This window comes from Chiloscyllium plagiosum, unplaced genomic scaffold (assembly GCF_037043375.1).
Source record: "Chiloscyllium plagiosum isolate Xiang-an unplaced genomic scaffold, Cpla_swu_hap1 HiC_scaffold_35, whole genome shotgun sequence".
In the NCBI taxonomy this organism is placed as follows: Eukaryota; Metazoa; Chordata; class Chondrichthyes; order Orectolobiformes; family Hemiscylliidae; genus Chiloscyllium; species Chiloscyllium plagiosum.
The window spans coordinates 22,617,554-22,644,418 of NW_028270173.1; the positions used below are offsets into that span (position 1 = coordinate 22,617,554).

At 46.6% G+C, this 26,865-nt stretch overlaps 1 protein-coding gene across 2 annotated transcripts; it reads left to right on the top strand.

Annotated features, from left to right (window-relative positions):
- Window positions 1–4,128: 4,128 nt before the first annotated feature.
- On the top strand, window positions 4,129–26,819 carry LOC122541384 (E3 ubiquitin-protein ligase TRIM39-like). 2 transcript variants are annotated; one of them, XM_043678111.2, is made up of 5 exons: window positions 4,129–4,508; window positions 6,896–7,093; window positions 13,065–13,087; window positions 13,191–13,306; window positions 25,515–26,819. In XM_043678111.2, the coding sequence occupies exons 1-5, from the start codon at window positions 4,167–4,169 to the stop codon at window positions 25,652–25,654; spliced, it is 819 nt and encodes a 272-aa protein (XP_043534046.2). In that variant the 5' UTR covers window positions 4,129–4,166; the 3' UTR covers window positions 25,655–26,819. The 2 variants fall into 2 exon arrangements, with proteins under 2 accessions (XP_043534046.2, XP_043534045.2); XM_043678110.2 differs by lacking the exon at window positions 25,515–26,819 and adding an exon at window positions 14,496–15,608.
- Window positions 26,820–26,865: the final 46 nt, after the last annotated feature.

Genomic DNA, 26,865 nt, shown 5'->3' on the forward strand with positions numbered 1-26,865 from the left:
GTAGAACCTAAACTGAGCAGGTTATTGCCACGCAGGTGACACTTAATAGCGCTGTTGGTGACTCCCTCCATCACTTCACTGATGATCGAAGGGAGTCTGATGAGGTGGTAATTGACCAGCTTGGATTTTTGTTTACTGGATGTGAAGATGTCGGTGTTGGATTGGGGTGGACAAATTTAAGAATCACACAACACCAGGCTAAGACCAACAGACTTATTTGGAAGTACTAGCTTTCAGAGCACTTACCCCTTCATCAGGTAACTAATGGGACAAGATCATGAGACACAGAGTTTATAGCAAAAGATCACAGTGTCATGTAATTAAAAATTGCCAGACAGGGATGTTCCCTCCCAGTCGGGGAACACTTCAGCGGTCAGGGGCATTCGGTCTCGATCTTCGGGTGACCATCCTCCAAGGCAGACTTTGGGATATGCAGCAATGCAGAGTGGCCAAGCAGGGGCTGATAACCAAGTTTGGTACGGATGGGGATGGCCTCAACCAGGACCTTGGGCCCATGTCACACTACAGGTGACTCCAGTATACTCGACACACTCACACACACACAGCATACATACACACACTCTTACATACTCACACACTCACACAGACCCTCTCTCTCAGACACACACACTTACACACCCCACACTCACACCCTCTCACAGGCTTATACTCCATCACACTCACGCACACATTTTATCAAACACACTCCCTTACGCACACTGACACTCTCCCTCTCACATACACATTGCACACATGCATATGTGTATATATAACAGAATTGTATTTGCAGATACATTCTATTTTTGCTCAAAAAGCACACAATGTGCGGACAGTCAATCCATATCACATTTTATAAATTCCTACTTTGGAAATAGAACCAGTGTGACTCAAAATGGGAATACAGACAGACTCTAGCCTCACATTTCTAATACATTATCTGAGCTGAGATGTCACCTCTTTTCATGAAAACTTAAGTTGTCTTGAGTAAAAGTTCTGGGATTTACATATTAATGAACCAAAACCTGCAACCCAGTAGAGAAGATGAAAGACTTAACAACAATCTAGGTTAGTTGAATATATTGTTTTAATTGCATGACACTGTGATCTTTCACTATAAATTCTGTGTCTTATGATCCTGCCCCACTAGTTACCTGATGAAGGAGCAGCACTCCGAAAGCTAGTATTTCCAAGTAAGCCTGTTGGACTATAATCTGACATTGTGGGCGGTTAACACTGCTGCCTCATAGCGCCAGAGACCCGGGTTCAATTTCCGCCTCAGGCAACTGTCTGTGTGGAGTTTGCACATTCTCCCCGTGTCTGCGTGGGTTTCCTCCGGGTGCTCCTGTTTCCTCCCACAGTCCAAAAATGTGCAGGTGAGGCGAATTGGCCATGCTAAATTACCCGTAGTGTTAGGTGAAGGGGTCTGGGTGGGTTGCTCTTCAGTGGGTCGGTGTGGACTTTTGGGCCGAAGGGCCTGTTTCCACACTGTAAGTAATCTTAATTTGTTTACAGAATATACCTAGGGAGTTTTCACATTGCAAGGCAGTTGTCAGTGTTGTAACTGTACTGGAACAGCCCAGCTAGGGGACTGGAAAGTTCTGGACCAAAGCCTTCAATGTTATGGCCCCAATGTCGTCAGGGCCCATAGCCTTTGCAGCATCCAGTACCTTCACCTATTTCTGGACATCAAGTGGAGTGAATCAAATTGGCAGAAGACTGATATTTGTGATGCTGTTGTACTCAGAACAAGGCCAAATGGATCACTCATTGGTTCATCTGACTAAAGGTGGCTGCAAATTGGTCAGCCTCGTGCCAATCATAGGATAGAATCCCCACAGTGCAGAAAGAGACCCATCACACTGACCCAACTGCCTCACATGAGACATGTGGATGACACTATGGTTAGCACTACTGCCTCATAGCGTCAGGGGTGTGGGTTAAATTCTAGCCTTGGGTGACTAACGGTGTGGAGTTTATATGTTCTCCCTGTATCTTAGTGAGTTTCTGCTATGTGTTCTATTTTGTGGGTGGCACGGTGGCTCAGTGGTCAGCTGCCTCACAGTGCCAGGGACCCATGTTCAGTTCTGGCCCTGGGCGACTGTCTTGTGGAGTTTGCACATTGTCGATGTGCAGGTTAGGTGAATTGGCCATGCTAAATTGCCCATAGTGTTTAGGGATGTGAAGGTTAGGTGCAAGTCAGGGGTAAATGTAAGGTAGGGAAAATGGGTCTCGACAGGTTACTCTTCGGAGGGTCGCTGTGGACTTGATTGGCTGAAGGGCCTGTTCCCACACTGTCGAGATTCTATGATTTGTTCAGCGCATCAAGTCCACATTGACCCAACTCCCTATAGCTAATCCACCTAGCATCCACATCCCAGGACACGATGGGTAATTCAGCATGGCAAATCCATCTAATCTGCACTTTTTTTTAGGACTGTGAAAGGAAAATCGAACATGTAGCAGAAACTCACTAAGGTACAGGAAGAACAGTTAGTCACCCAAGGCTAGAATCAAACCCACACCCCTAATGCTGTGGGGCAGTAGAGCTAACCACAGTGCCATCCACATGGCTAGCCAGTAGCACCATTGAGGAACGATGCATTTGTGGAGTCTTCTCCCATGGTGAGTTGTTTGAATATCCGCAGTATTGACTTTAACCCTCATTCCGTACCACAGGCGCAGTCTACCAGCTGTACCCTTTAGCTCTAAGGTAATTTGGTCAGTTGTAGTGATACTGAGTCATTTTTCTGGCGAGAGGCAGAAACAGAGTCCAATATGAATTCTTCAGATCAAAATGAATTATTTTGTTTTGTCATGACAATGGATAATGATGACGATGGCTTACTTTCAGTGCAGGCTTTGTTCCTTTGAATTTGAAAAAAACACCATAGGGTTCGAACCCGTCTCCCTATAATATTACACTGCCTGAAAGATGGCTACTTTGCCATCACCTCCAGACCACGATACTCTGTGCAATGAATCTGATGAAGGGCATTTGCCCGAAACGTCGATTTCCCTGCTCCTTGGATGCTGCCTGACCTGCTGCGCTTTTCCAGCTTTGGAACGTCCTGTGGTCTTGAAAAGTCTCTATAAATGAAAATCTTTCTTCAGCTGAAAATGTATTGCTGAAAAAGAACATATTTTGTCAAAGCTTTTTATTTTGCAGTCATTAGGACAATTTGCAAGAATACCAAACTAAAGGCAAACTAAAAGTGAGAATCATGCTGATTGGTTGGAAAGCATGACTGCAATTAGTTGAGGTATTGCCAATCGGAATGCACTTGCCAACCAATCAGCACTACCCTCACATGTAGTATCACGATAGCTTTCCATTTACTTTGGTATTCTTCATTGAACAGATACGATAATTCCTCATTGCACATGCTGGCATTGCAGTAGTTGTTTTGTCTGCCCGGAATGCGTGCTTCAAATCTTTTATCTTCAGGTTGCTTGCTGTCGGCGTGTAGTTATTGACAATTGATTCACTTGGACTTCTGTAATAGCGTTGCTCTTTGAATGGAATGGAGACCTAAGGGGCAACGTTTTCACTCAGAGGGTGGTACGTGTATGGAATGAGCTGCCAGAGGAAGTGGTGGAGGCTGGTACAATTGCAACATTTAAGAGGCATTTGGATGGGTATATGAATAGGAAGGGTTTGGAGGGATATGGGCCGGGTGCTAGCAGGTGGGACTAGATTGGGTTGGGATATCTGGTCGGCGTGGACGGGTAGGACCGAAGGGTCTGTTTCCATGCTGTACATCTCTATGACTCTCTGACTATGACTCTAATCTAAACTCTGGCTTCCAGCATCTGCAGTCCTCACTTTTGCCTAATGAATCTGCCCAGCCCCCTGGGGTTGCTCGTAGGAACTCGCGTTTGGAGAAATGTGTTGATACCACGAAATTATAATTGGGGTGAACCCCGGATAACACTGCATCTGGGAGTCTCAGCATAAAGCACACAAATAGACACAGACGCACAACTAAATCAGTCAAGTGCGAAATGCTTCTCAAAACTTGCTAAATGCTGACCAACCTCTCTGAGTATCTACGACTTTTAATTTGTTTTGCATCTCCAACCATGAGACCGCCTCTTCCCCCCCCCACACCCTTTCTTCCTGGGGAAAGCGAAAGTAGTGTTCAGAGAGAAAAAAACAAATCTTAGCAATGGAGGCGAGAAAGCACCTGGAGGACTTGAGCAAAGACGTTTCCTGCTCCATCTGCCTGGAATATTTTGAAGAGCCGGTCTCCCTGGATTGCGGGCACGTTTTCTGCAGAGGCTGCATTGTGGTCTTCTGGAAGGTTGGGAACCCTTCCTGCCCTGAATGCCGCCTCCGGCTGCCGGGGAGGGCACTCAGGCCGGACAGACGGTTGGCCAACATCGTGGGCACTGTCCGCTCTCTGGCGGACGCCCTGGGCGATGGAGGGCAGTGCCAGGGAATCGGCTCATGGTGCAGGACCAGCCCGAAAGAGCCTCAGCACTCGAACCTCAGGGCTAGGCACACCGAGGTGGGAACCAGCTTCCTTTTTGTGGGTTCGGGGGGGGGGGGGAGGGAAGGGAGGAATTGTTGGTTTTTCTTTAATGTGACTGTTTCTGTAAACGCCAAAGAATTGGTTGAGCGATGGGATGACTCTTCTTTCCAAATCATATTCCTGGGCATGGGGAAATCAGCCTTTACCTCGATCATGGGGCACACCAACATTTTATATATATTTTTTAAAACCCAGCTTGAAACAGTATGGTTCCAAAAACAGACTTTGAACAAATCCGTCTGAGCTATAAATTCTTCCAGAACACCAGGCTGTTAGTTTTTCACCATTGTCAAGAAAAGAGAACCTAACCATCTCCCCATGGCGTTACCCACCCTCCAAATCCCAGTGATCACCATTTTTTGCTGATTCATTCACTGGACATTGGGAGGGAAAAGGTCAAGTACAAGGCCCTACGATTGATGTCCCACCAAAAAGAGAACCTCATAGCTCTAGGAACTTAACATCCTCCTATCAAAACAGAGTGTCCTCACAGTAAGAAAGTTTGAGAACAGCCAGGTGGTTGTCAGAGACTGGTTTATTTATACACCTTGAACATGGTCAAACACAGATGAAATATGCATTCATTCAGAAAAGAGTCCTGTCAGATTACAACAGGATCGGGACCAGATGGGCCAATGGGCTGAGATGTTGCAGATGGAGTTTAATTTAAATAAACGGGAGGTGCTGCATTTTGGAAAATCAAATTTTAGCAGGACTTATACACTTAATGGTAAAGTCCTAGGGAGTGTTGCTGAACGAAGAGACCTTGGAGTGCAGGTTCATAGCTCCTTGAAAGTGGAGTTGCAGGTAGATAGGATAGTGAAGAAGGCGTTTGGTATGCTTTCCTTTATTGGTCAGAGTATTGAGTACAGGAGTTGGGAGGTCATGTTGCAGCTGTACAGGACATTGGTTAGACCACTGTTGGAATATTGCGTGCAATTCTGGTCTCCTTCCTATTGGAAAGATGTTGTGAAACTTGAAAGGGTTCAGAAAAGATTTACAAGAATGTTGCCAGGGTTGGAGGATTTGAGCTGTAGGGAGAGGCTGAACAGGCTGGGGCTGTTTTCCCCGGAGTGTCGGAAGCTGAGGGGTGACCTTATAGATGTTTACAAAATTACGAGGGGTCCAACTTGTCCATGCCGACCAGATATCCCAACCCAATCTTTTTCCACCTGCCAGCACCCGGCCCATATCCCTCCAAACCCTTCCTATTCATATACCCATCCAAATGTCTCTTAAATGTTGCAATTGTACCAGCCTCCATCACCTCCTCTGGCAGCTCATTCCATACACGTACCACCCTCTGCATGAAAAAGTTACCCCTTTGGTCTCTTTTATATCTTTCCTCTCTCACCCTAAACCTCTGTCCTCCAGTTCTGGACTCCCCCACCTCAGGGAAAATAAATACTGTAAGAGAAAAGGGGATGAGTCTTACCCCAATAAACAGAAAGCAATCAGTCACATATTTGGATGAATAAGGTGTTGAGCCTGAAATCTGAGATGAACAAAAACCTCAGAGCTTTACAAAAACTGTCAAATCATTAAGGTAAGAATCAAGTATGAGAGGCAACCGTTCTTCCAGGTCAGATAAGAACATGGTATAGATGTCCAGGGGAGCCCCCAAGCAGGCTACATCTGGGGAAGTCAGAGTCTCAGGGAGGGACAGGGTAGAGTGTAAATATAAATAAAAAGAATGGACATAACAATATAACAACTGGGCCAAAGACTTGGGGAGAGGCATATACGATTCTGAACGGGTTAATGTTTGTAAGAATGTGGATAGCCCTGCGACCAGGTCAGAGATCAAAAGGAAGGACTTCGCACATGGATTTCAAACAAAGCTAGTTCTGTCAACCTGATTTGCAGCAATACAATAAAGCATAAAACAATGTGTTACCAATGATTCTGTAATTCAGCTGACGAGACCTCAGAGACGGATTATCCCCATCCAGAACATGTCACAAGGGGAACTATGTTGCTGTTTCTTCACCATCACTACATCAAAATTCTGTAACTCCCTTCTCAACAGTACTGCAGGTGCACCTACACTAGATGGACTGCTGTGGTTCAAGAAGGCAGCTCATCACCATATTTGCAAGGGCAATTAGGGACAGACAACAAATGCTCAGCTTTCTAGCAACAGTCAGATTCAATGAATGAATAAAACGAATTGGTCGATTGTATTCTCGAATATGCTTTGTTTAACTCTAAGGCACTCTGCCTCAATACTTCGAGGTGGGAAATTAAGAGCTGTTCTCGCTCTTTTGCCGCACTCAATCCCCTTCATAATTGGAGTGAATCGTCTGCTTTAGATGCTACCCCTCACTGAAGATAAGTTTAATGCCGCATTGTTATTGTTGCAGGGCAAGGTGAAGGAGCTTACAAAACATCTGGAAGCTGAATTTGTCGAGCTGCACAAAATTCTCCACCGGGAAGAACAGGAGGTGAAAAGACGACTCCAGCAGAGACAGCAGGAAGTATTGCACAGGACCAGAAGCGACAGCAGAGCAGTGGCTCAAGTGAATCCTTCCTTCCTACAAGTGATGTGGAATTTTCTGCAGGTACTTGCATAACCACTTGCTTAAAGCATCATGCAGGTAACGCTCTTACTGGACAAGGCGGTGAAACAGAAATATGTAGAAAATGGAGATTTAGTTCATTTTTTTAAGAAGCCAATCTTGTCCGAGCCTTGGAAAATTTGAAAATAAAGACTTTAGAAAGACACGTGTGCTTTTTGACTTCAGTTTAACGTCAGTAACACTGAAGAAATGTTTATCTAATTCCCAGTGGAGCTGGGTGTTTTATTCAGAACAAGGTGATTTTCACATAATTAGAGCCATTGAGGTCGATAGCATAGAATGGGACGGAATAAAGATGTAAGGCATCAAAACAATTTTAGGCAAAGGAGACGTGTACGGAGGGAGAAAGAGTGACCTTGCTTTACAAGTTTTTAATCCGGTAACTGTTTTGGTACAGTGATGGCCACTGAGTTAGCTTTGGAATTATGTTGTGTCTGATATGCAGCAATTGTGTTATTCAAAAAAACAAAATTGATGGAGAAACTCAGCAAGTATGGCAGCATCATAGAACACAGAACACTACAGCACACTACAGGCCCTTCAGCTCTTGATGTTGCACCTACCTGTGAAATTAATCTGATGCCCATCTAACCTACACCGTTCCATTATTATCCATATGCATGTCCAATGCCCATTTAAAATGCCCTTAACGTCAGCGAGTCTACGACTGTTGCAGGCAGGCTATTCCATGCCCCTATTACTCTCTGAGTAAAGAAACCACCCCCGATATCTGCCCTAAATCTATCATCCCTCAATTTAAAGCTATGTCCCCTCCTGTTAGCCTTCATCATCCGAGCAAAACGTCTCTTACTGTCCACCCTATCTAACCCTCTGATTATCTTATTCATCTTGATTAAGTCACCTCTCAACCTTCTTCTCTCCAACGAAAACAGCCTCAGTTCCCTCAGCCTTTCCTCGTTAGACCTTCCTTCCATACCAGGCAATATCCTAGTAAATCTCCTCTGAACCATTTCCAAAGCTTCCACAGTCTTCCTATAATGCGGTGACCAGAACTGCATGCAATACTCCAGGTGGGGCCTTACCATTGTCTTGTACAGCTGCAGCATGACCTCGTGGCTCCGAAACGCAATTCCCCTTCCAATAAACACCAACACACCATATGCCTTCTTAACAACCCTATCAACCTGGGTGGCAACTTTCAGGAATTTATGCACCTGGACACCGAGATCTCTCTGTTCACCTACACTGTCAAGAATTTTACCACTGGCTCAATACTCTGCATTCCTGTTACTTCTTCCAAAGTGAACTACCTCACACTTTTCCGCATTAAACTCCATTTTCCACCTCTCAGCCCAGCTCTGCATCTTATGTATGTCCCTCTGTAACCCACAACATCCTTCAGCACTGTCCACAACTCTGCCTACCTTAGTGTCATCTGCAGATTTACTAACCCATCCTTCTACGCCCACCTCCAGATCATTTATAAAAATGACAAACAGCAGTGGCCCCAAAACAGATCGTTGCAGCACACCATTGGTAACTGAGCTCCAGGATGAACATTTCCCATCAAACACCACACTCTGTCTTCTTTCAGCAAGCCAATTTCTGATCCAAACCGCTAAATCACCTTCAATCCCGAAACTCCTTATTTTGTGCAATAGCCTAACATGTGGAACCTTATCAAATGCTTTACTGAAGTCCATATACACCACATCAACCGCCTTACCTTCATCCACCTGTTTTGTTACCTTCTCGAAGAACTCAGTAAGATTAGTGAGGCACGACCTACCCTTCACAAAACTGTGTTGATTATCCCTAATCAATTTATTTAATTCCAGATGATTATAAATCCTATCTCTTATAACCTGTTCCAACACCTTACGCACAACCGAAGTAAGGCTCACTGGCCTATAATTACCAGGGTTGTCCTGACTCCCCTTCTTAAACAAGGGAACAACATTTGCTATCCTCCAATCTTCTGGCACTACTCCTGTCGACAATGAGGACATAAAGATCGAAGCCAAACACTCTGCAATCTCCTTCCAGGCTTCCCAGAGAATCTGAGGATAAATCCCATCCAGCCACGGGGTCTTATATATTTCCAGATCTTCAAAAATTGCTAAAACCTCCTCTTGTAATCTTGTAGCCTGTATCTCTGTATTCTCACTAACATTGTCCTTGTCCAATGTGAATACTGAAGTATTCATTAAGCATTTCCCCTACATCCTCAGATTCCACACACAACTTTCCATGACTATCTTTAATTGCTCCTAATCTTACTCTCGTCATTTTTTTATTCCTGATATACCTACAGAAGGCCTTAGGGGTTCCTTGATTCTATCCGCCAACAACTTCTCATTTCCCTTCCTGGCTCTTCTTAGCTCTCTCTTTAGGTTTTTTATGGCTAACCTATAACTCTCAAGCCCCCTAACTGAGCGCTCACGCCTCATGTGCTTCCTCTTTACAGGAGCTTCACCATCTTTAGTAAACTGTGGCTCCCTCTCTCGACAATTACCTCTCTGCCTGATAGGTATATATTTATCAAGGACCCACAGTAGCTGTTCCTTGAATAAACTCCATATTTCGAAGGTGTCTATCCTCTGCAGTTTCCTTCCCCATCCTATGCATCCTAAATCTTGCCTATTGCATCATAACTGCCTTTTCCCCAATTATACCTCTTTCCCTGCGGTATATACCTACTCATTGCTATTGTAAACATAACCGAATTATGGTCAGTATCGCCACAGTGCTCACCTACCTCCAAATCTAACACCTGGCTGGGTTCATTCCCCAGTACCAAATCCAATGTGGCCTTGCCCCTTCTTGGCCTGTCTACATACTGTGTCAGAAAACCCTCCTGTACACATTGAACAAGACTGACCCATCTAAACTACTTGAACTATAGAATTCCCAGTCAATATTGGGGAAGTTATAGTTCCCCATAACAAATACCCTGTTACTCTCACTCCTATCGAGAATTATCTTTGCTATCCTTTCCTCTACATCCCTGGAACAATTTGGAGGTCTATAGAAACTTCCAACAGGGGTGACCTCTCCTTCCCTGTTTCTAACCTCAGCCCAAACTACCTCAGTGGATGAGTCCTCAGACGTTATCTCAGCTGCCGTACTATACCACTAACCTTGATTAACAATGCCACACCCCTGCCTCTTTTACCATCTCCTCTGTTCTTGCTGAAGAGAGAGCAAAAGCAGATCTGTGGAGAGAGAAAGCAGATTTAAATTTTGAGTCTAGTGACCCTTCTTCAGAACTGATAGCAGCTGATGCAAGGTGATATATCTGCTAAAGACAGTGGTTGGAGGGGAAGAGAGTGAGGGGATAGGCCGAGATAGAGTGCAGAGAGAGAGAGAGAAAATGATAGTCAGGCAGAGTAGTTGATAGCAAGCCGCAGATAGATAAAGCTGATAATGGGGACCATAAGGAGGTGAAAATGGACTGGCTGTGCTGAAAACAGCCCATGTCACGACAGGGCCTGGGGTGTGGAGGTGGGGTAAGGATATGGAAGAAGGTATTCAGGTTCTAAAGTTATTGAACTTGAGATTAAGACCTGAAGGCTGCAGGGTCCCCAACTGCAGGCAAATGAGATGCTGTTGTTCCAGCTTGCACTAAGCTCCACTGGAGCACTGCCGCAAGCCTGAGACGGAGATGTTGGCGAGGTGGTGTGTCAGGCAACTGGTAGCTGGGACGTTATGTTGTGGCTGAACAGGACATTGGTTAGGCCATCTTTGAAAAATTGCATTCAGTTCTGGTCTCCCTGCTATAGGATGGATGTTGGGAAACTTGAAAGGGTTCAGAAAAGACTTACAAGGATGTGGCCAGAGTTGGAGGGTTTGAGCTACAGGGAGAGGCTGAACAGGCTAGTGCTGTTTTCTGTGGAACATCGGAGGCTGAGGGGTGACCTTACAGAGGTTTATAAAATCATGAGGGGCATGGATAGGGTCAAGAGCTAAAGTATTTTTCTCAGGGTAGGGGAGTCCTAAACAAGAGGATATAGGTTTAAGGTGAGAGGGGAAAGATTTAAAAGGGACCTAAGGGGCAACTTTTTCCCACAGAGGGTGGTACGTGTATGGAATGAGCTGTCAGAGGAAGTGGTGGAGGCTGGCACAATGACAGCATTTAAAAGGCAACTGGATGGCTACATGAATAGGAAGAGTTTGGAGGGATATGGGCCCAGTGCTGGGAAATGAGACTACATTAATTTCGGATATCTGGTCAGCATGGACCAGTTGGAGCGAAGGGTCTATTTCCATGCTGCACAGCTCTATGACACTGTAAACGCACTTGTACATGATTTATTAGTACATGATGTGTATCCAGGTTGTAGCTTTGCCCTTGCTTTGTTTGATGGTTCTGATGCTTAGTCAGGTCTGTCAGGAGTGGGGCTTTAACTTATTTAGTCACTCCGGAGTTTTCACCATGGAACTAAGTTTCCGTTAGCTATTTGGTAGATAATAACTGTAAATAAAAAATGGTGTCCCCAGCTAATACTGAATAGGACCATCCATTATAAACACTTCCTGTTCTTTTCCTTCTCCACTGAATGGAACGTAAAGTGGGTGATATCGCAAGCAGTCAATGCTTTTTGTTTATCTTTCCATGGAATGTGACATCCCTAATTACCCTTGAGAATGTGGTCATGACACCCTGTCTTGAAGCAGGGCAATTAGTCAGGCGTAGGTACATTCACAGTGCCATTAGGAAGGGAACTCCAGAATGTTGATCCACCTTTGATGAAGCAACTACGATATATTTCCAAGTCAGGATGGTGAGTGCCTTGGAAGGGAACGTGCAGGAGCTAGTGTTCCCATGGATCTGCTGCCCGTGTCCTTCTAGACAGTGGTGGTCGTGGGTTTGGAAGGTGCTGTCTAAGGAGCCTGGGTAAGTTTCTGCGGTCAATCTTGTATATGTGACACACTGCTGTGAGCAGGGTGCCAGTAAAGCGAGCTGCTTTGAGCTTCTTGAGTGTTACTGGAGCTGCACTCATCCAGGCAAGTGGAGAGTATTCCGCCACATTCCTGACTTGTAGCAAGTGAGGCCTGCAAATGCTGGAGATCAGAGTTGAGAGTGTGGTGCTGGAAAAGCACAGCAAGTCAGGCAGCATCCGAGGAACAGGAGAATCGACACTTCAGGCATAAGCCCTTCATCAGGAATTGGGAGAATCGACTGATGAATTCCTGATGAAGGGTTTATGCTCGAAACATCGATTCTCCTGCTCCTCGGATTCTGCCTGACCTGCTGTGCTTTTCCAGCACCACACTTTTATTCCTGACTTGTACCTCCTAGCTGATGCATATGGAGACAGGAGGTAAGTCACCTGCACAGACCTGCTTTTGTTGCCACAGTGTTTATGTGGCTAGTCCATATAAAGTATACCTGTCTTATTTTATATTGGCCAAAGGAAAAATTAGCCCCCATTGTATGAGGCATCTGAGGGAACTATTTAAAGGAATTCACTGAATTTAACCTCAGACTGAAGGTTTGCCTCTCTTTACAAGCTGAAACTAAGCAAATTAAGTTGCTCCAATCTAGTTCTCGACAAGTATGTTGATGTGGCAGAACATTTTTGTTGGTAACGTTGTTAACTCAGGTTACGATTTTCTCGTAATCGCAAGTTAGAATTCAGGCTTAGTCTGTATTGCGCACTTTATCCCACAATTCAATTCGTAATGGCTTCACTCAAGTCAATGTGTGAGATGGGGAGGTGTTTCCAAATCAAGAGAGGAAATGCCTCATTTGTGTTATCAATCAGGGTGGAGTGGAAATATATCCCCATGCCAAGTGAAATATTTCTCGTTGGGGGTTATACGAGGGAAACAAAACTCCAAGACCATGTTCAGTGGTTGAGTATGAAAATAGTGAAGTATCAAAATAGTGAATCACACTTAACACAACAGGTTACCCTTTGATGTTTAAGCAATCAAGGCTTGTAATATTGACTCCATAAAATCCTAATTCATACTTCTTTTATTTCAGGTCTTGAAAACAGTTCTTAGTGGGTAAGTAATTACAGATTTTGTTACTTGATTTGCACTTCATGCTGTAACGGCTGTGCAGCGTTGAACTCCCAATTGTTAATACGGTTTCTCATTGTTTTTGAAGACCCAGTGAAGAAGTCAGACAGGATGACCAAGTTCCTGTCAATATGCTGAAGGGTGAATTTCGAGGCCCCGTTCAGTATATCATGTGGAAGCAGATGAGAAAATCTATCAAACCAGGTAGACCTGATCACAGTCTGCACATCTTCCTACTGATTTCAATTTAGAGAGTACTTTGGACCACAGGATTTTAAAATCTTGGATGGCCACATTAAAATATTATTAATTTAGTTCAGAACAAATTTAGGAACACAATCCGCTCTCACCTGGCAAGAAGCACAAATGTACTTTGGAATGTTACATTCCTCTATCGTGATTGAATTAGGTGGGGAATTCTGTAATGATCTTTGATATGGATACCTTACAAATTGGCTTTTTGGATCAGAAATGATAAAACATTTAATCCTACGTGGGGGCAATTTAATTTATGTCCACCCACATCCTAATTCATCTGGGAACTGAAATGCTTGGTTTTGCACACTCCAGTCTTGGGACGGGTATAACTCTAATATCGCATCAAATCACGTGGGATTCCGACATGGCTAGTTAAGTTAAAATCAGCCAAAAATCAAAGGTGCCTGCCAGAAATGGGAGATGCATTGATTTGTTAAGATAAGGCATTAAGGCAATCATGTTGACACACCGCAGTCACACTTAGAGAGAGCCAAGATCTTTTAAGTGCCGATGAAACCACGTTTATGTAAAACTGTATAAATGACCAAGGTTGAGACAGGTTGAAATGCTTTGAATGGCTGATTTATTGTTCAAATCTGTCGAGGAAGTAGGAGTGAAATGTGAGTAAAACATGGTATTTAGATGTCAGTGTACTCCAAATTCAATGTACCACAGGCTTTCGTACGTTGCAGCATCAGTAGGCTAGGACTTTTTCCCTGGAGCACCAGAGGATGAGGGGTGACCTTATAAAATCATGGGGTGCATGAATAGGTTAAGTAGACAAGATATTTTTCCCCGGGGTGGGGGTATCTAGAACTAAAGGGCATAGGTTTAGGGTGAGGGGGGAAAGATATAAAAGGGGCCTAAGGGGAAATCTTTCCATGCAGTGAGTGGTGCGTGTTTGGAATGAGCTACCAGAGGAAGTGGTGGAGGCTGGTACAATTACAGCATTTGAAAGGCATTTGGATGGGTATATGAATGGAAAGGGTTTGGAGGAATATCGGCCAAGTGCTGGCAAATGGGATGAGATTAGGTTAGGATATCTGGTCGGCATGGACAGAAGGAACTGCTTATGTGCTGTACATCTCTATGACTCTGTAACTCTATCGGCGCTAATCTGTTTGTTTCTTTTGAGCATTGGCCAGTTTGACTCTGTGCCCTCAGTCCGCTCACCCCAGTCTCTTCTTGTCTGAAAATATGACCCGAGTAAATGTTGGTTACGTGCAACAGCGCCACATGGACAATTCGAAGAGGTTCCTATGTCGTATCTGCGTGCTGGGATCGAGAGGATTTACGTCGGGCAGACACTACTGGGAGGTCGAGGTGCACCAAGGGGCCAAATGGATCCTCGGGGTCGTGCGAGGGTCAGTTCGCCGAAAAGAGCTCGACGATATGACCACGCCCAACGGCTACTGGGTCATAAGTCCACACACGACCAATTGGCTGCAGTGGCTAGTGGACACCATTGCACAGAAGGAAAGGACCTCACAACAGCCTGACCACCTCACACTCCAGGTGAATCCGAAGAGGGTTGGTGTTTATCTGGACTACGAGGGAGGGCAGGTCTCATTTTACAACGCCGAGGATATGTCTCACTTGTACACACACAGCTGGGCAATGATTGGCAAACTGTTTCCATTCTTCTCACCCGGGACGGCCTACAACAATCAAATGTCGCTCCTCCAGCTCTCCCCATAAATCCAGCTTGTCCTGGGCTTTACCACAGCGATAGTCATCTTAGACAAACACAGAACAGAAACTGTTCTCTTTCTAACAGTCGCATCCTACATCTCTTCTTAAAAAAAGCATCACGAACCACGATGACCGTTCCTCTGCTGCTGCTCAAAGGGATGACGTCCATCATGAAGACCAGCCTTTATTCCACTGACTCCGCCGCTTATAATTCGTGCTGCCTCAGGAAAGAACCCAACATAATCAAAGACCCTCCCCCAACTCGGTTGTACTCTCTTCCACCCTCTTCCATCGGTCAGAAGATACGAAAGTCTGAAAACACGCAGCAACAGATTCAAGAACAGCTTCTTCCCAGACTTTTCAATGGACCTCTCATATTTTAAAGTTGATCTCTCGGCACACCTGGTCTGTAGCTGTAACATTATATTCTGCATCTGTTCTATTACCCTGATGTACTTATGTCGGGTATGATTTGCCTGGCTAGCGTGCAAAACAATATTTTTCACTGTTTCTTGGCACATGTGACAATAATAAAAACAAAACACATCATGGTTAATAGGTCGAGTGGTATTATCACTATTGCTCCTTGAATGTTTTGACCACTTCTCTGTGTCCAACCTGAATTCTGAGATAGATAGGATCTTTGAGAAGATTTGTAGCTCAGGTTGATGATAAGTCTGTAAGTTAGAACGCTGAGCTAGAAGGTTTGTTTTCAGATGTTTCGTCAGCATGACTAGGTAACATCATCAATGAGTGTCTCCAGTAAAGCACTGGTGGTATGTTGCACCTCTCTATTTTTAGGTCTTGGTTTCTTAAGGTGGGTGATGTCATTTCCAGTTTTTTTTTCATGGGAGGGTAGATAGGATCTAAATTGATATGTTTGTTGATGGAGTTCTGGTTAGAATGCCATGACTCTAAGAATTCTCGTGCGTGCCTTTGTTTCGCCTGTCCAAGGATGTATGTGTTGTCCCAGTCAAAGTGGTGCCCTTCTTTGCCTGTATGTATCGAAACTAGATATCGTTTTTATTCTATTCGATTCCACAAAGTCGTCATCTGCTCACTAAAGATGCTGTGCACAGAGGTTGACCTCAGGCAGTATCACAGAACAGGGATATCCCATGGGTCATGAGATTACACTACACCCCATCTCCAGCCTCACTGACCTCATTGAAGGTGGATTGCAGACGGGAATTATCATGGATAGCCCATGCAATCCCTCTGATTTCAACTTAAAATCAGCAATCCAAATCCTCCAGCATCTTTACCTGGGTTGTTGCACTTCAACATTTGTTTCCAGATCGTATATTCCAGAAGGTTTGCGAACTCTACAAGTCTAGATCAGATGCAGATAATTGGGTTTTCTTAAAATTTGATGCTGGACCTGACAAAAATGATTGATTCATTGTATCTTAACTATTCTCTCAATTATCCACCATATAAATAGTCATAGAGATGTGCAGCATGGAAACAGACTCTTCAGTCCAACTCATCCATGCTGACCAGATATCCTAAATCAATCTACTCCCATTTGCCAGGATTTTGCCCATATCCCTCTAATCCCTTCCTATTCACATACCCATCTATACAAAATTTTTAGTTTGCTACAAGTGCTGTTCCGCAATGTTTCCAGTCCAGTGGTCATTGATGTACATTGAACACTGTCAACAGGGGAATAGTCTGGGTAAATTCAACAATGCAAAACTATTTAAAGGTGGTTTACATGTCAGCAGGTGATATGTACAGAGCTTACAACGTAGAAACCGGTTATGAGGTTCAACAGGCTGATGTACACATATTTTTTTAAAAACCCAAGGAACTTTGGATGCTGAAAATCAGAAACAAAACCTAAAATTGCTGGAAAATCTCAGCAGGTCAGGCAGCATCTGTGGAGAGAAAGCAGAGTTAACATTTCTGAGTCCTAAGGCCATTCTTCAGATCTGAATTTCTTCCAGCAATTTAAAATGTTATTATATGCATCATAGCTGGGAGTTGGTTAGCTCTGTTGGCTGAATGACTGGCTTGTAATGTAGAATAAAGTTAATAGCACAAGTTCAATCCCCACACCGAGCTAAGGTAACTGTGAGGGACTGGCCTTCTCAATCTCACTCCTTGCTTAAGGCATGTTGACTCTCAGGTTAAACCTGCTACCAATCATCTCTCTCTCTAATGAGAGATGTTACTATGTGATACGCCACACAGTCCTCTTTTCAACCCACTTTGTCTAAACCTGTCAGCATATATTGACATAGCTGTTTGCTAACTGCTATTTGTTTCAGTCACTAATTTGTGTAATGAGCTCCACATCCTAAACACTGATTGAATAATGAAGTCCTTAATGAATTCCTTATCAGACACATTACAGTCTATGTGCTGGGTACTGCTGTCTACTACTTTTCATCATTTATATAAATGATTTGGATGTGAACATAGAAGGTATAGTTAGGAAATTTGGTGATGACACCAAAATTGGAGGTGTAGTGGACAGCGAAGAAGGTTTCCTCAGATTACAACAGGATCTTGACCAGATGGGCCAATGGGCTGAAGAGAGGCAGATGGAGTTTAATTTCGATAAATGGGAGGTGCTGCATTTTGGGAAAGCAAATCTTAGCAGGAGTTATACACTTAATGGTAAGGTCCTGGGGAGTATTGCTGAACAAAGAGACCTTGGAGTGCAGGTTCATAGCTCCTTGAAAGTGGAGTCGCAGGTAGATAGGATAGTGAAGAAGGCGTTTGGTGTGCTTTCCTTTACTGATCAGAGCATTGAGTACAGGAGTTGGGAGGTCATGGTGTGGTTTTACAGCTAATTGGTTCGGCCACTTTTGGAATATTGCATACAGTTCTGGTCTCCTTCCTATCGGAAAGATGTTGTGAAACTTGAAAGGGTTTAGAAAAGATTTACAAGGATGTTGCCAGGGTTGGAGGATTTGAGCTACAGGGAGAGGCTGAACAGGCTGGGGCTGTTTTCTCTGGAGCATCGGAGGTTGAGGGATGACCTTATAGAGGTTTATAAAATTACGAGCGGCATGGTTTTGATAAATAGACAAGGTCTTTTTCCTGGGGTGGGGAGTCCAGAAATAGAGGGCATAGGTTTAGGGTGAGAAGGGAACGATATAAAAGGGGCAACTTTTTCACGCAGAGGATGGTGCGTGTATGGAATGAGCTGCCAGAGAAAGTGGTGGAGGCTGCTACAATTATAGCATTTAAAAGGCATCTGGATGGGTATACGAATAGGAAGGGTTTAGATGGATGTGGGCTAAGTGCTGGCAAATGGGACGAGATTAGATTCGGATATCTGGTCGGCGTGGACAAGTTGGACTGAAAGGTCTGAAAGGTACATCTCCATGACTCTTTGACTGGTGTTTCTCATTTATATCTAGTGACTATCATTTATGTTATATTACTGACTGTCCTATATGTTAAAACGGGCAAAGATAAAAAAGTAAGGTACCGAAAGAACTGGTCACTGAGAAGAATATTTAAAAGTTCATCTTCTGGTGGGACACATTTGTAAATAATTGGAAGAAACAGAAAATCCAGAGCTTTTATTTCATTACTGCAATGGCTCAGCAAGAAGGGTTAAAACATAACTATATAACAACAGATTACTGGGAGTCAATAGTGATCATAAAATGTTTTTAAACAGAAGACAGACGGTATGAGAAATAAGTAGGAAGGTAAAAATAAAGGAAGCCTTGTAATTCTATAGTGACTTTCACAACCTCGGGCTCTCCTGAGACTCGTTACAATCAATTGCAGTATTACAAACCACAGTTTTGTAGTCACTCTGTTATCTCACCAATTCACAGCTAATTTACACATAGCCAGCTCCCATGCACTGTATTGTGATCATGAGCAGATAATTTCATGACACTGATTCAGGTATTAAGTATTCGTCTCAGGATTCCAGAAAGTTCCAGTGAAAGGTCATGGACCTGAGGTGTTAACACTCTTTTTCTCACTTAAGTTGCCCATCTACTTCCAGAGTTTTCTGATTTTATTTTAGATTTCCAACATCCATAATAGTTTGCAATAACTTCACTGCTGTGCGGCAAATTGTTTGGCAGTGATTTATTTATTTATTGTCACTTGAAAAGGTTGCACAGTGTCGCCAGTCTCCGGCGCCATCTTAAAACTTGGAAACTATAAACCAAGCATAGAATATGAAGGGAGAAAAACGTAGAAATAGCAAGGGTCAAACTTCCTAGTTCTTCTTGTTAAGTGCTCCGCCATGGGCCTGGTGGCCAGGAACAAGTCCCCATCACTGCACTGCTGCTAGAACAAACGTCGCCCACTCTTTGTCGCCATCTTGCTTCCACCGACGCCCTTGCTACTGAGTCCCCACAGACACCAGGGGCTCAAACTTGCCTCTGCCACCATGAATCTGCGCTGCTGGGCCGACTCAAGTCTACCTTGCTGGTCCCACTCGAGTCCACACTGCTGGCCCCACTCGAGTCCACATTGCTGGCCCCACTCGAGTCCACACTGCTGGCCCCAATCCAGTCCACATTGCTGGCCCCACTCGAGTCCACACTGCTGGCCCCAATCCAGTCCACACTGCTGGCCCCACTCGAGTCCACACTGCTAGCCCCACTCTTGTCCACATTGCTGGCCCCACTCGAGTCCACACTGCTGACCCCACTCGAGTCCACGCTGCTGGCCCCACTCGGGTCCACACTGCTGGCCCCACTCGAATCCACACTGCTGGCCCCAATCCAGTCCACAATGCTGGCCGCACTCTTGTCCACATTGCTAGCCCCACTCGAGTCCACACTGCTGGCCCCAATCCAGTCCACACTGCTGGCCCCACTCGGGTCCACACTGCTAGCCCCACTCGAGTCCACACTGCTGGCCCCAATCCAGTCCACACTGCTGGCCCCACTCGAGTCCACACTGCTAGCCCCACTCGAGTCCACAATGCTGGCCTCCCTTGTGTCCACATTGCTGGCCCCACTCGAGTCCATACTGCTGGGCCCATTCCAGTCCACACTGCTTGGCCCATTCCAGTCCACACTGCTGGCCCCACTCGAGTCCACACTGCTGGCCCCACTCGAGTCCACACTGCTGGGCCCATTCAAGTCCACACTGCTTGGCCCATTCAAGTCCACACTGCTGGCCCCACTCGAGTCCACACTGCTGGCCCCAATCCAGTCCACACTGCTGGCCCCACTCGGGTCCACACTGCTAGCCCCACTCGAGTCCACACTGCTGGGCCCTCGAGTCCACACTGCTGGGCCACTCGAGTCCACATTGCTGGGCCACTCGAGTCCACATTGCTAGGCCCACTCGAGTCCACGTTGCCGGGCCCACTCGAGTCCACGTTGCCGGGCCCACTCATGTCCATGTTGCTGGGACCACTCGTGTCCACGTTGCTGGCCCCACTTGAGTACACACTGCTGGGCTCATTCAAGTCCATGTTGCTGTTCCCACTCGTGTCCACACTGCTGGCCCCACTCGAGTCCACACTGCCGGGCCCACTCGAGTCCACGTTGCTGGGACCACTCGTGTCCACGTTGCTGGCCCCACTCGTGTCCACGTTGCTGGCCCCACTTGAGTCCACACTGCTGGCCCCACTCGAGTCCACACTGCTGGCCCCACTCGAGTCCACACTGCTGGGCCCTCGAGTCCACATTGCTGGGCCACTCGAGTCCACATTGCTAGGCCCACTCGTGTCCACACTGCTGGCCCCACTCGAGTCCACGTTGCCGGGCCCACTCGTGTCCACGTTGCTGGCCCCTCTTGAGTACACACTGCTGGGCTCATTCAAGTCCACGTTGCTGGTCCCACTCGTGTCCACACTGCTGGCCCCACTCGAGTCCACACTGCTGGGCCCAATCTAGTCCACACTGCTGGCCCCACTCGAGTCCACACAGCTGGCCCCACTCGAGTCCACACAGCTGGCCCCACTCGAGTCCACACTGTTGGCCCCACTCGTGTCCACAATACTGGCCCCACTCGAGTCCACAATACTGGCCCCACTCGGGTCCATAATACTGGTCCCACTCGAGTCCACAATGCTGGCCCCACTCAAGTCCACACTGCTGGCCCCACTCGAGTCCATAATACTGGCCACTCGAGTCCACAATACTGGCCCCACTCGAGTCCACACTGCTGGGCCCATTCGAGTCCACACTGCTGGGCCCATTCGAGTCCACACTGCTGGGCCCATTCAAGTCCATATTGCTGGCCCCACTCGAGTCCACACTGCTGGGCCCATTCAAGTCCACACTGCTGGGCCCATTCAAGTCCACACTGCTGGGCACATTCAAGTCCACACTGCTGGGCCACTCAAGTCCACATTGCTGGGCCACTCAAGTCCACATTGCTGGGCCCACTCGTGTCCACATTGCTGGGCCCACTCGTGTCCACATTGCTGGGCCCACTCGTGTCCACAATGCTGGCCCCACTCAAGTCCACACTGTGGCCCCACTCAAGTCCACACTGCTGGCCCCACTCGTGTCCACACTGCTGGCCCCACTTGAGTCCACAATGCTGGGCCCACTCGAGTCCACACTGCTGGGCCTACTCAAGTCCAAACTGCTGGGCCCACTCGAGTCCACACTGCTGGGCCCACTCGAGTCCACACTGCTGGGCCCATTCAAGTCCACATTGCTGGGACCCCTCGTGTCCATGTTGCTGGGCCCACTCGTGTCCATGTTGCTGGGCCCACTCGTGTCCATGTTGCTGGGCCCACTCGTGTCCATGTTGCTGGGCCCACTCGTGTATACACTGCTGGGCCCACTCAAGTCCTCGTTGCTGGGCCCACTCAAGTCCAGGATGCTGGTCCCACACATTCCAGTCTGCTGGTCCCACCTGACTCCACGTTGCTGGGCCAACTCGAGTGCACATTGCTGGGCCCACTCAGTCCACGTTGCTGGTCCCACCCGTTCCAGTCTGCTGGTCCCACCTGACTCCACGTTGCTGGGCCCACTCGAGTCCACGTTGGTGGGCCACTCGTGTCCACGTTGCTGGGCCCACTTGTGTCCACATTGCTGGGCCAACTCGAGTGCACATTCCTGGGCCCACTCAAGTCCACACTGCTGGGCCCAATTGAGTCCACACTGCTGGGCCTATTCAAGTCCATGTTGCCTGGCCCACTTGAGTCCATGTTGCTGGGCCCACTCATGTCCACGTTGCTGGGCCCACTCAAGTCCACACTGCCGGGCCCACTCAGTCCACGTTGCTGGTCCCACCCATTCCACGTTGCTGGTCCCACCCATTCCAGTCTGCTGGTCCCACCTGACTCCATGTTGCTGGGCCCACTCGAGTCCACGTTGCTGGGCCCACTTGAGTCCACGTTGCTGGTCCCACTTGTGTCCACGTTGCTGGGCCCACTCATGTCCACGTTGCTGGGCCCACTTCTGTCCACGTTGTGGGCCCACTCAAGTTCATGTTGCTGGGCCCACTCGAGTCCATGTTGCTGGGCCCACTTCTGTCCACGTTGCTGGGCCCACTCAAGTTCATGTTGCTGGGCCCACTCGAGTTCATGTTGCTGGGCCCACTCGAGTTCATGTTGCTGGGCCCACTCGAGTCCACGTTGCTGGGCCCTCTCGTGTCCACGCTGCTGGGCCCATTCGAGTTCATGTTGCTGGGCCCACTCATGTCCACATTGCTGGGCCCCCTCACGTCCACATTGCTGGGCCACTCATGTCAACGTTGCTGGGCCCAATCGTGCCCATGTTACTGGGCCCACTCGAGTCCATGTTGCTGGGTCCACACGACTCCATGCTGCTGGTCCCACCTGACTCCATGCTGCTAGGCCCACTCAACTCCATGCTGCTGGTCCCACCTGACTCCATGTGCTAGGCCCACTCAAGTCCACATTGTTGGTTCCACTCGTGTCCACGTTGCTTGGCCCACTCATGCCCATGCTGCTGGTCCCACCTGAGTTCATGCTGCTGGTCCCACCTGACTCCATGCTGTTAGGCCCACTCAAGTCCACATTGCTGGGTCCACTCAGTCCACGCTGCTGAGCCTACTCGAGTCCACATTGCTGAGCTTACTCCAGTCCATGTTGCTGGGTCCATTCGGGTCCACATTGCTGGGTCCACTGGAGTGCACGCTAATGGGCCCACTTGAGTCCATATTGCTGAGTCTACTCAAGTCCACCCTGCTGCGCCTACTCTGTGAGACCAGTTTCTCTTCATCAACTCTGTTCAGATTACTCATAATTTTGAAAACTTCTACTTGGCTTTCATTTGTCCAAGGAATACAGTCCTAACTTCTCCAATCTGTCCTTTTCACTGACGTTTCTCACCCTTGGAGCCATACTCATAAACCTCATCTGCACTCTATCCAATACTGTCACATTCTTCCTAAAATGTAGTGCTCAGAACTATATTATCCAACAGCGGTGTCCTGTATAAATTCTGCATGACCTCTCTGCTCTTGTACTTGATGCCCCCACAAAGGACGTCCAGAATACTGTATGCTTTATTAACAGTTCTCTCTTAAATGACTTTTGTATACATATACCCAATTTTCTTTGCCCCTGTGCTCCCTTTAGAATAGGACTCTTTGCTTTGTACTGATTGTTTGTCATCATCTGCCACTCCACCAACTTGTCAATATCTTTTTGAACTTCTACACTGTTCCCCTCACTCTTTACTAGTTTTGCCACAAACTATAGGCACTTTGGAACAGGGGTAGGCCAGTCAGTTAAGAGTCTGGCTAATCAAGGACCTTAATGCCTTCACTCAATCCATGCCTACAACCCTGTCCACTGCTGGCAAGCTGGCTCAAGCATACTCAAAGACTAAACCTCCATATCCCTTTGTGGTAGAAAATTCCAGAGTTTCACAACTTTGTGAGTAATAAAAGGTTCTCCTCATCTTGTATCTAAGTGGTATCCCCCTTATTTTTTAAATCGAGGGCCCTTTACTCTAGATTCCCGAACTTGGGGAAACATCTTACCTGCATCTACTCTGGCTATCTCTTTAGGCATTTTCGTACATTTCAAGTAAATCACTTCTCTTTCTTCAGAGTGTGTGAGAGAGAGCGAGGGAGAGAGAGTTCCAGGTTTCAGGCCCATTACCCTCCATCAGAATTGGGGAAAGGTTAAAGAGGTGTGAAAGACCATGAGCAAGGCAGGAGAGACCGTAGGTCAGAAAGAGAAGGGTGCTGGAGGTGAGAGATGAGGCAAAGAAGCAAATGGGAGAGGGGTGTTGCTGTCTGATGTCAGAAAACCAGCGAATAATCATTGGGGTCCAAGGTATTCCCTCTAAAGGCAGTCCATTAGCCTGTCCCCCTTGGTCTTTCCTCTCTCAATTCATTATTCTTACCCAGGGTTCATGGAATCAATGAATCCCTACCATGCAGGGAGAGGCTATTCAGCCCATCGAGTCTACACCAACCCTCCAGAGAGGTTCCCACTAAGACCAAACCCCATCTCTGTAGCCACCACCTCCCCCACCCCTATTTCATATGACTAGCTCACCCAGCCTGCACATCCCTGGACATTATGGGAAATTTAGTACGGTCAATCCACCTAACCTGCACATCTTTGGACTGTGGGAGGAAATTGGAGCATCCAGAGGAAACCCCACACAGACACGGGGAGAACATACAAACTCCACACAGACGAGTCACCCGAGGGTGGAATCGAACTCAAGTCCCTGGCGCTGTAAGGCAAATTGCTCCTTAACAATTTCCGTGGCCAATCTAAGTTGTAAGATGCACTGGTGGACCGTCCCCGGAATATTCCTGACACTTAATTTAGTCAACCCATTTTCCCATTAAGCAGTTTTTCCTTCTCCCTGGCTTACCATCGTCCATCCCTTTGTCTCCTTAACTCTCATTTTGTTAGGCTCCACCTTTCTGCTTAATTGCCCCCCCCAACTCCCCAGCCACTCCGCCTTCAGGTTGCATACCACCTTTTCCTAGCTACTGTCTCTTCTGAAGAAGTTTCACCTGGCTCGAGACATCAATTCTGTCTCTCTCTCTCTCCACAGATGCTGCCAGACCTGTTGAGTTTCTCCAGTGATTTGTTTTTGTTTGACACTCCATTACTCTAGCTCACCACAGTCCCCCAAATGTCGGTCCCAGCGATGCTTCTCCATTGTGGAAGAATCTCCAGTAGAAACAGACTGGATGAATTCCTGCCCCTCTTAGCTTATTGCCATCCCAATCTATCTCCCCATTATAAATTCTCTTCCACCTCTTTGGAGGTTTCTTGCAAATCTATTGGTCTACATCTTTCCCACTCATCAGTTGCCATAGGGCAAAGGTAGATTTGCCATCGTCCTACAGGCACATGGGGCTGCTTTCTCATTTGGTAGAGGGAGATGACTGATGGTGGTTTAACCTAAGGGTTACCATGCCTCAGGCAAGGGAAAAGATCAGGAAGTTAAGAAGAGGGTGGTAAGGCTCCACTGAGCAATGCGATGTTGCTTTTAAGCTTGGGTCAAATAGATTCTGTTCTTGATCCTCTGAAACATTCTCTCTCTCTCTCTTTCTTTCTCTCTAGGACAAGAACGATTTTCTTCATCACACTGCCCCTGTCTTCCCTTCCCTTCATTTCTTCCCCACCTTTCCGAAACACTTCCTGTCCTGGAATTGACAAAATCCTCGTGGCATTTCGGAAGTGTTTTGATGTACATCGGATGATGTCAAGTCATACAAGGCTGTGGGCCAATTTGTTGAAAAATGGGGTGGGAACAGTTAGGGGTTGTCTCTGACTGGCAGAGGTGCGATTGGCTGAATGGCCTTTCTCTGTGCCATAGACTTCTATGAGTTTTAAAGTTATAGAGGTCAGTGCTTTGCAACAACTGGTGAAGCAACAAACAGACCAGAGATTCTGATATTGATTCATATACTGTGCTCAGTTATCTGGTCTCAATATCAGCTTACCTGATTCCCATGGGCTTACGATTAGAACCAACTGGCTCTGCCAATTCTCTCCGCACCTCAGCCATCCTCTGTAATGTTGTCTCCGGGTTCCTGCGCCCATGCCAACTTTGTCTTAACCTTCCCCAACAGCATTAGCAAAGCATCTGGTTTGGGAACTGGACCTGGCCCACTTCAGGTCACCCGTCCGGCCTGAAAATCCAGATCACCCACCTTCCCATTCCCACCTCCCAGGCACAGCTCAGTTGCCCTCAGTCCCGATATAACTTTCAGCTCAGAGCCTGCACAGAGCTCGCCTCTCCTCTCAATTCTGCCGCACCATCCGTAACAGAGCCGATTCTGATCTCCGTCTGCACGGGGCAGAGCGGCGGAGAGCTGTGGGCATGTGACCGACAACCTCAATGCACTGATCTAATTGAGGAACCATGTTTGTGAGGCTGGCAGTTCAAAACTGGCCAGCAGGACAGAGTGGTCTATACCTGTTCTCCCAGGTAACAGTCGGTTCAAGGGTCACTACTAACATAAGCATGCAAAGAAGAACATAAGAAATGAATCTTAAGTAACTGTCTCGGTTGCTGCCCCATGAATTCTCATCAATTTTAAACTCATTTCTGCTTCGAGTTGGAATGCAGCTAAACTCGTACATCACTTAGTTAAAATTTGGGTATTGAATGCGGTGTCCATGTTATATTTCAAGAATCAAATGATATTTTATGTGTGCTGCCAAAAAAACATAATAATGTCTGATGGGAACAACAAAGAGTTCTGCCAATTATTCAAATCTGGCTTTATTGTAGTGGCCTGATGAAATACAATGGAATGGTATCAATTAAACTTTGCCAGTTTGTTCGGAACACAGCATTGTTTAATCTGGCAGCTTGTTTACTGAACTCCTCTTAATTTGTGTCCTTTCTATAACATCTTAAATAATAAGTATCAATAGCTTCACCCATGGCCCAGGAATGATATAC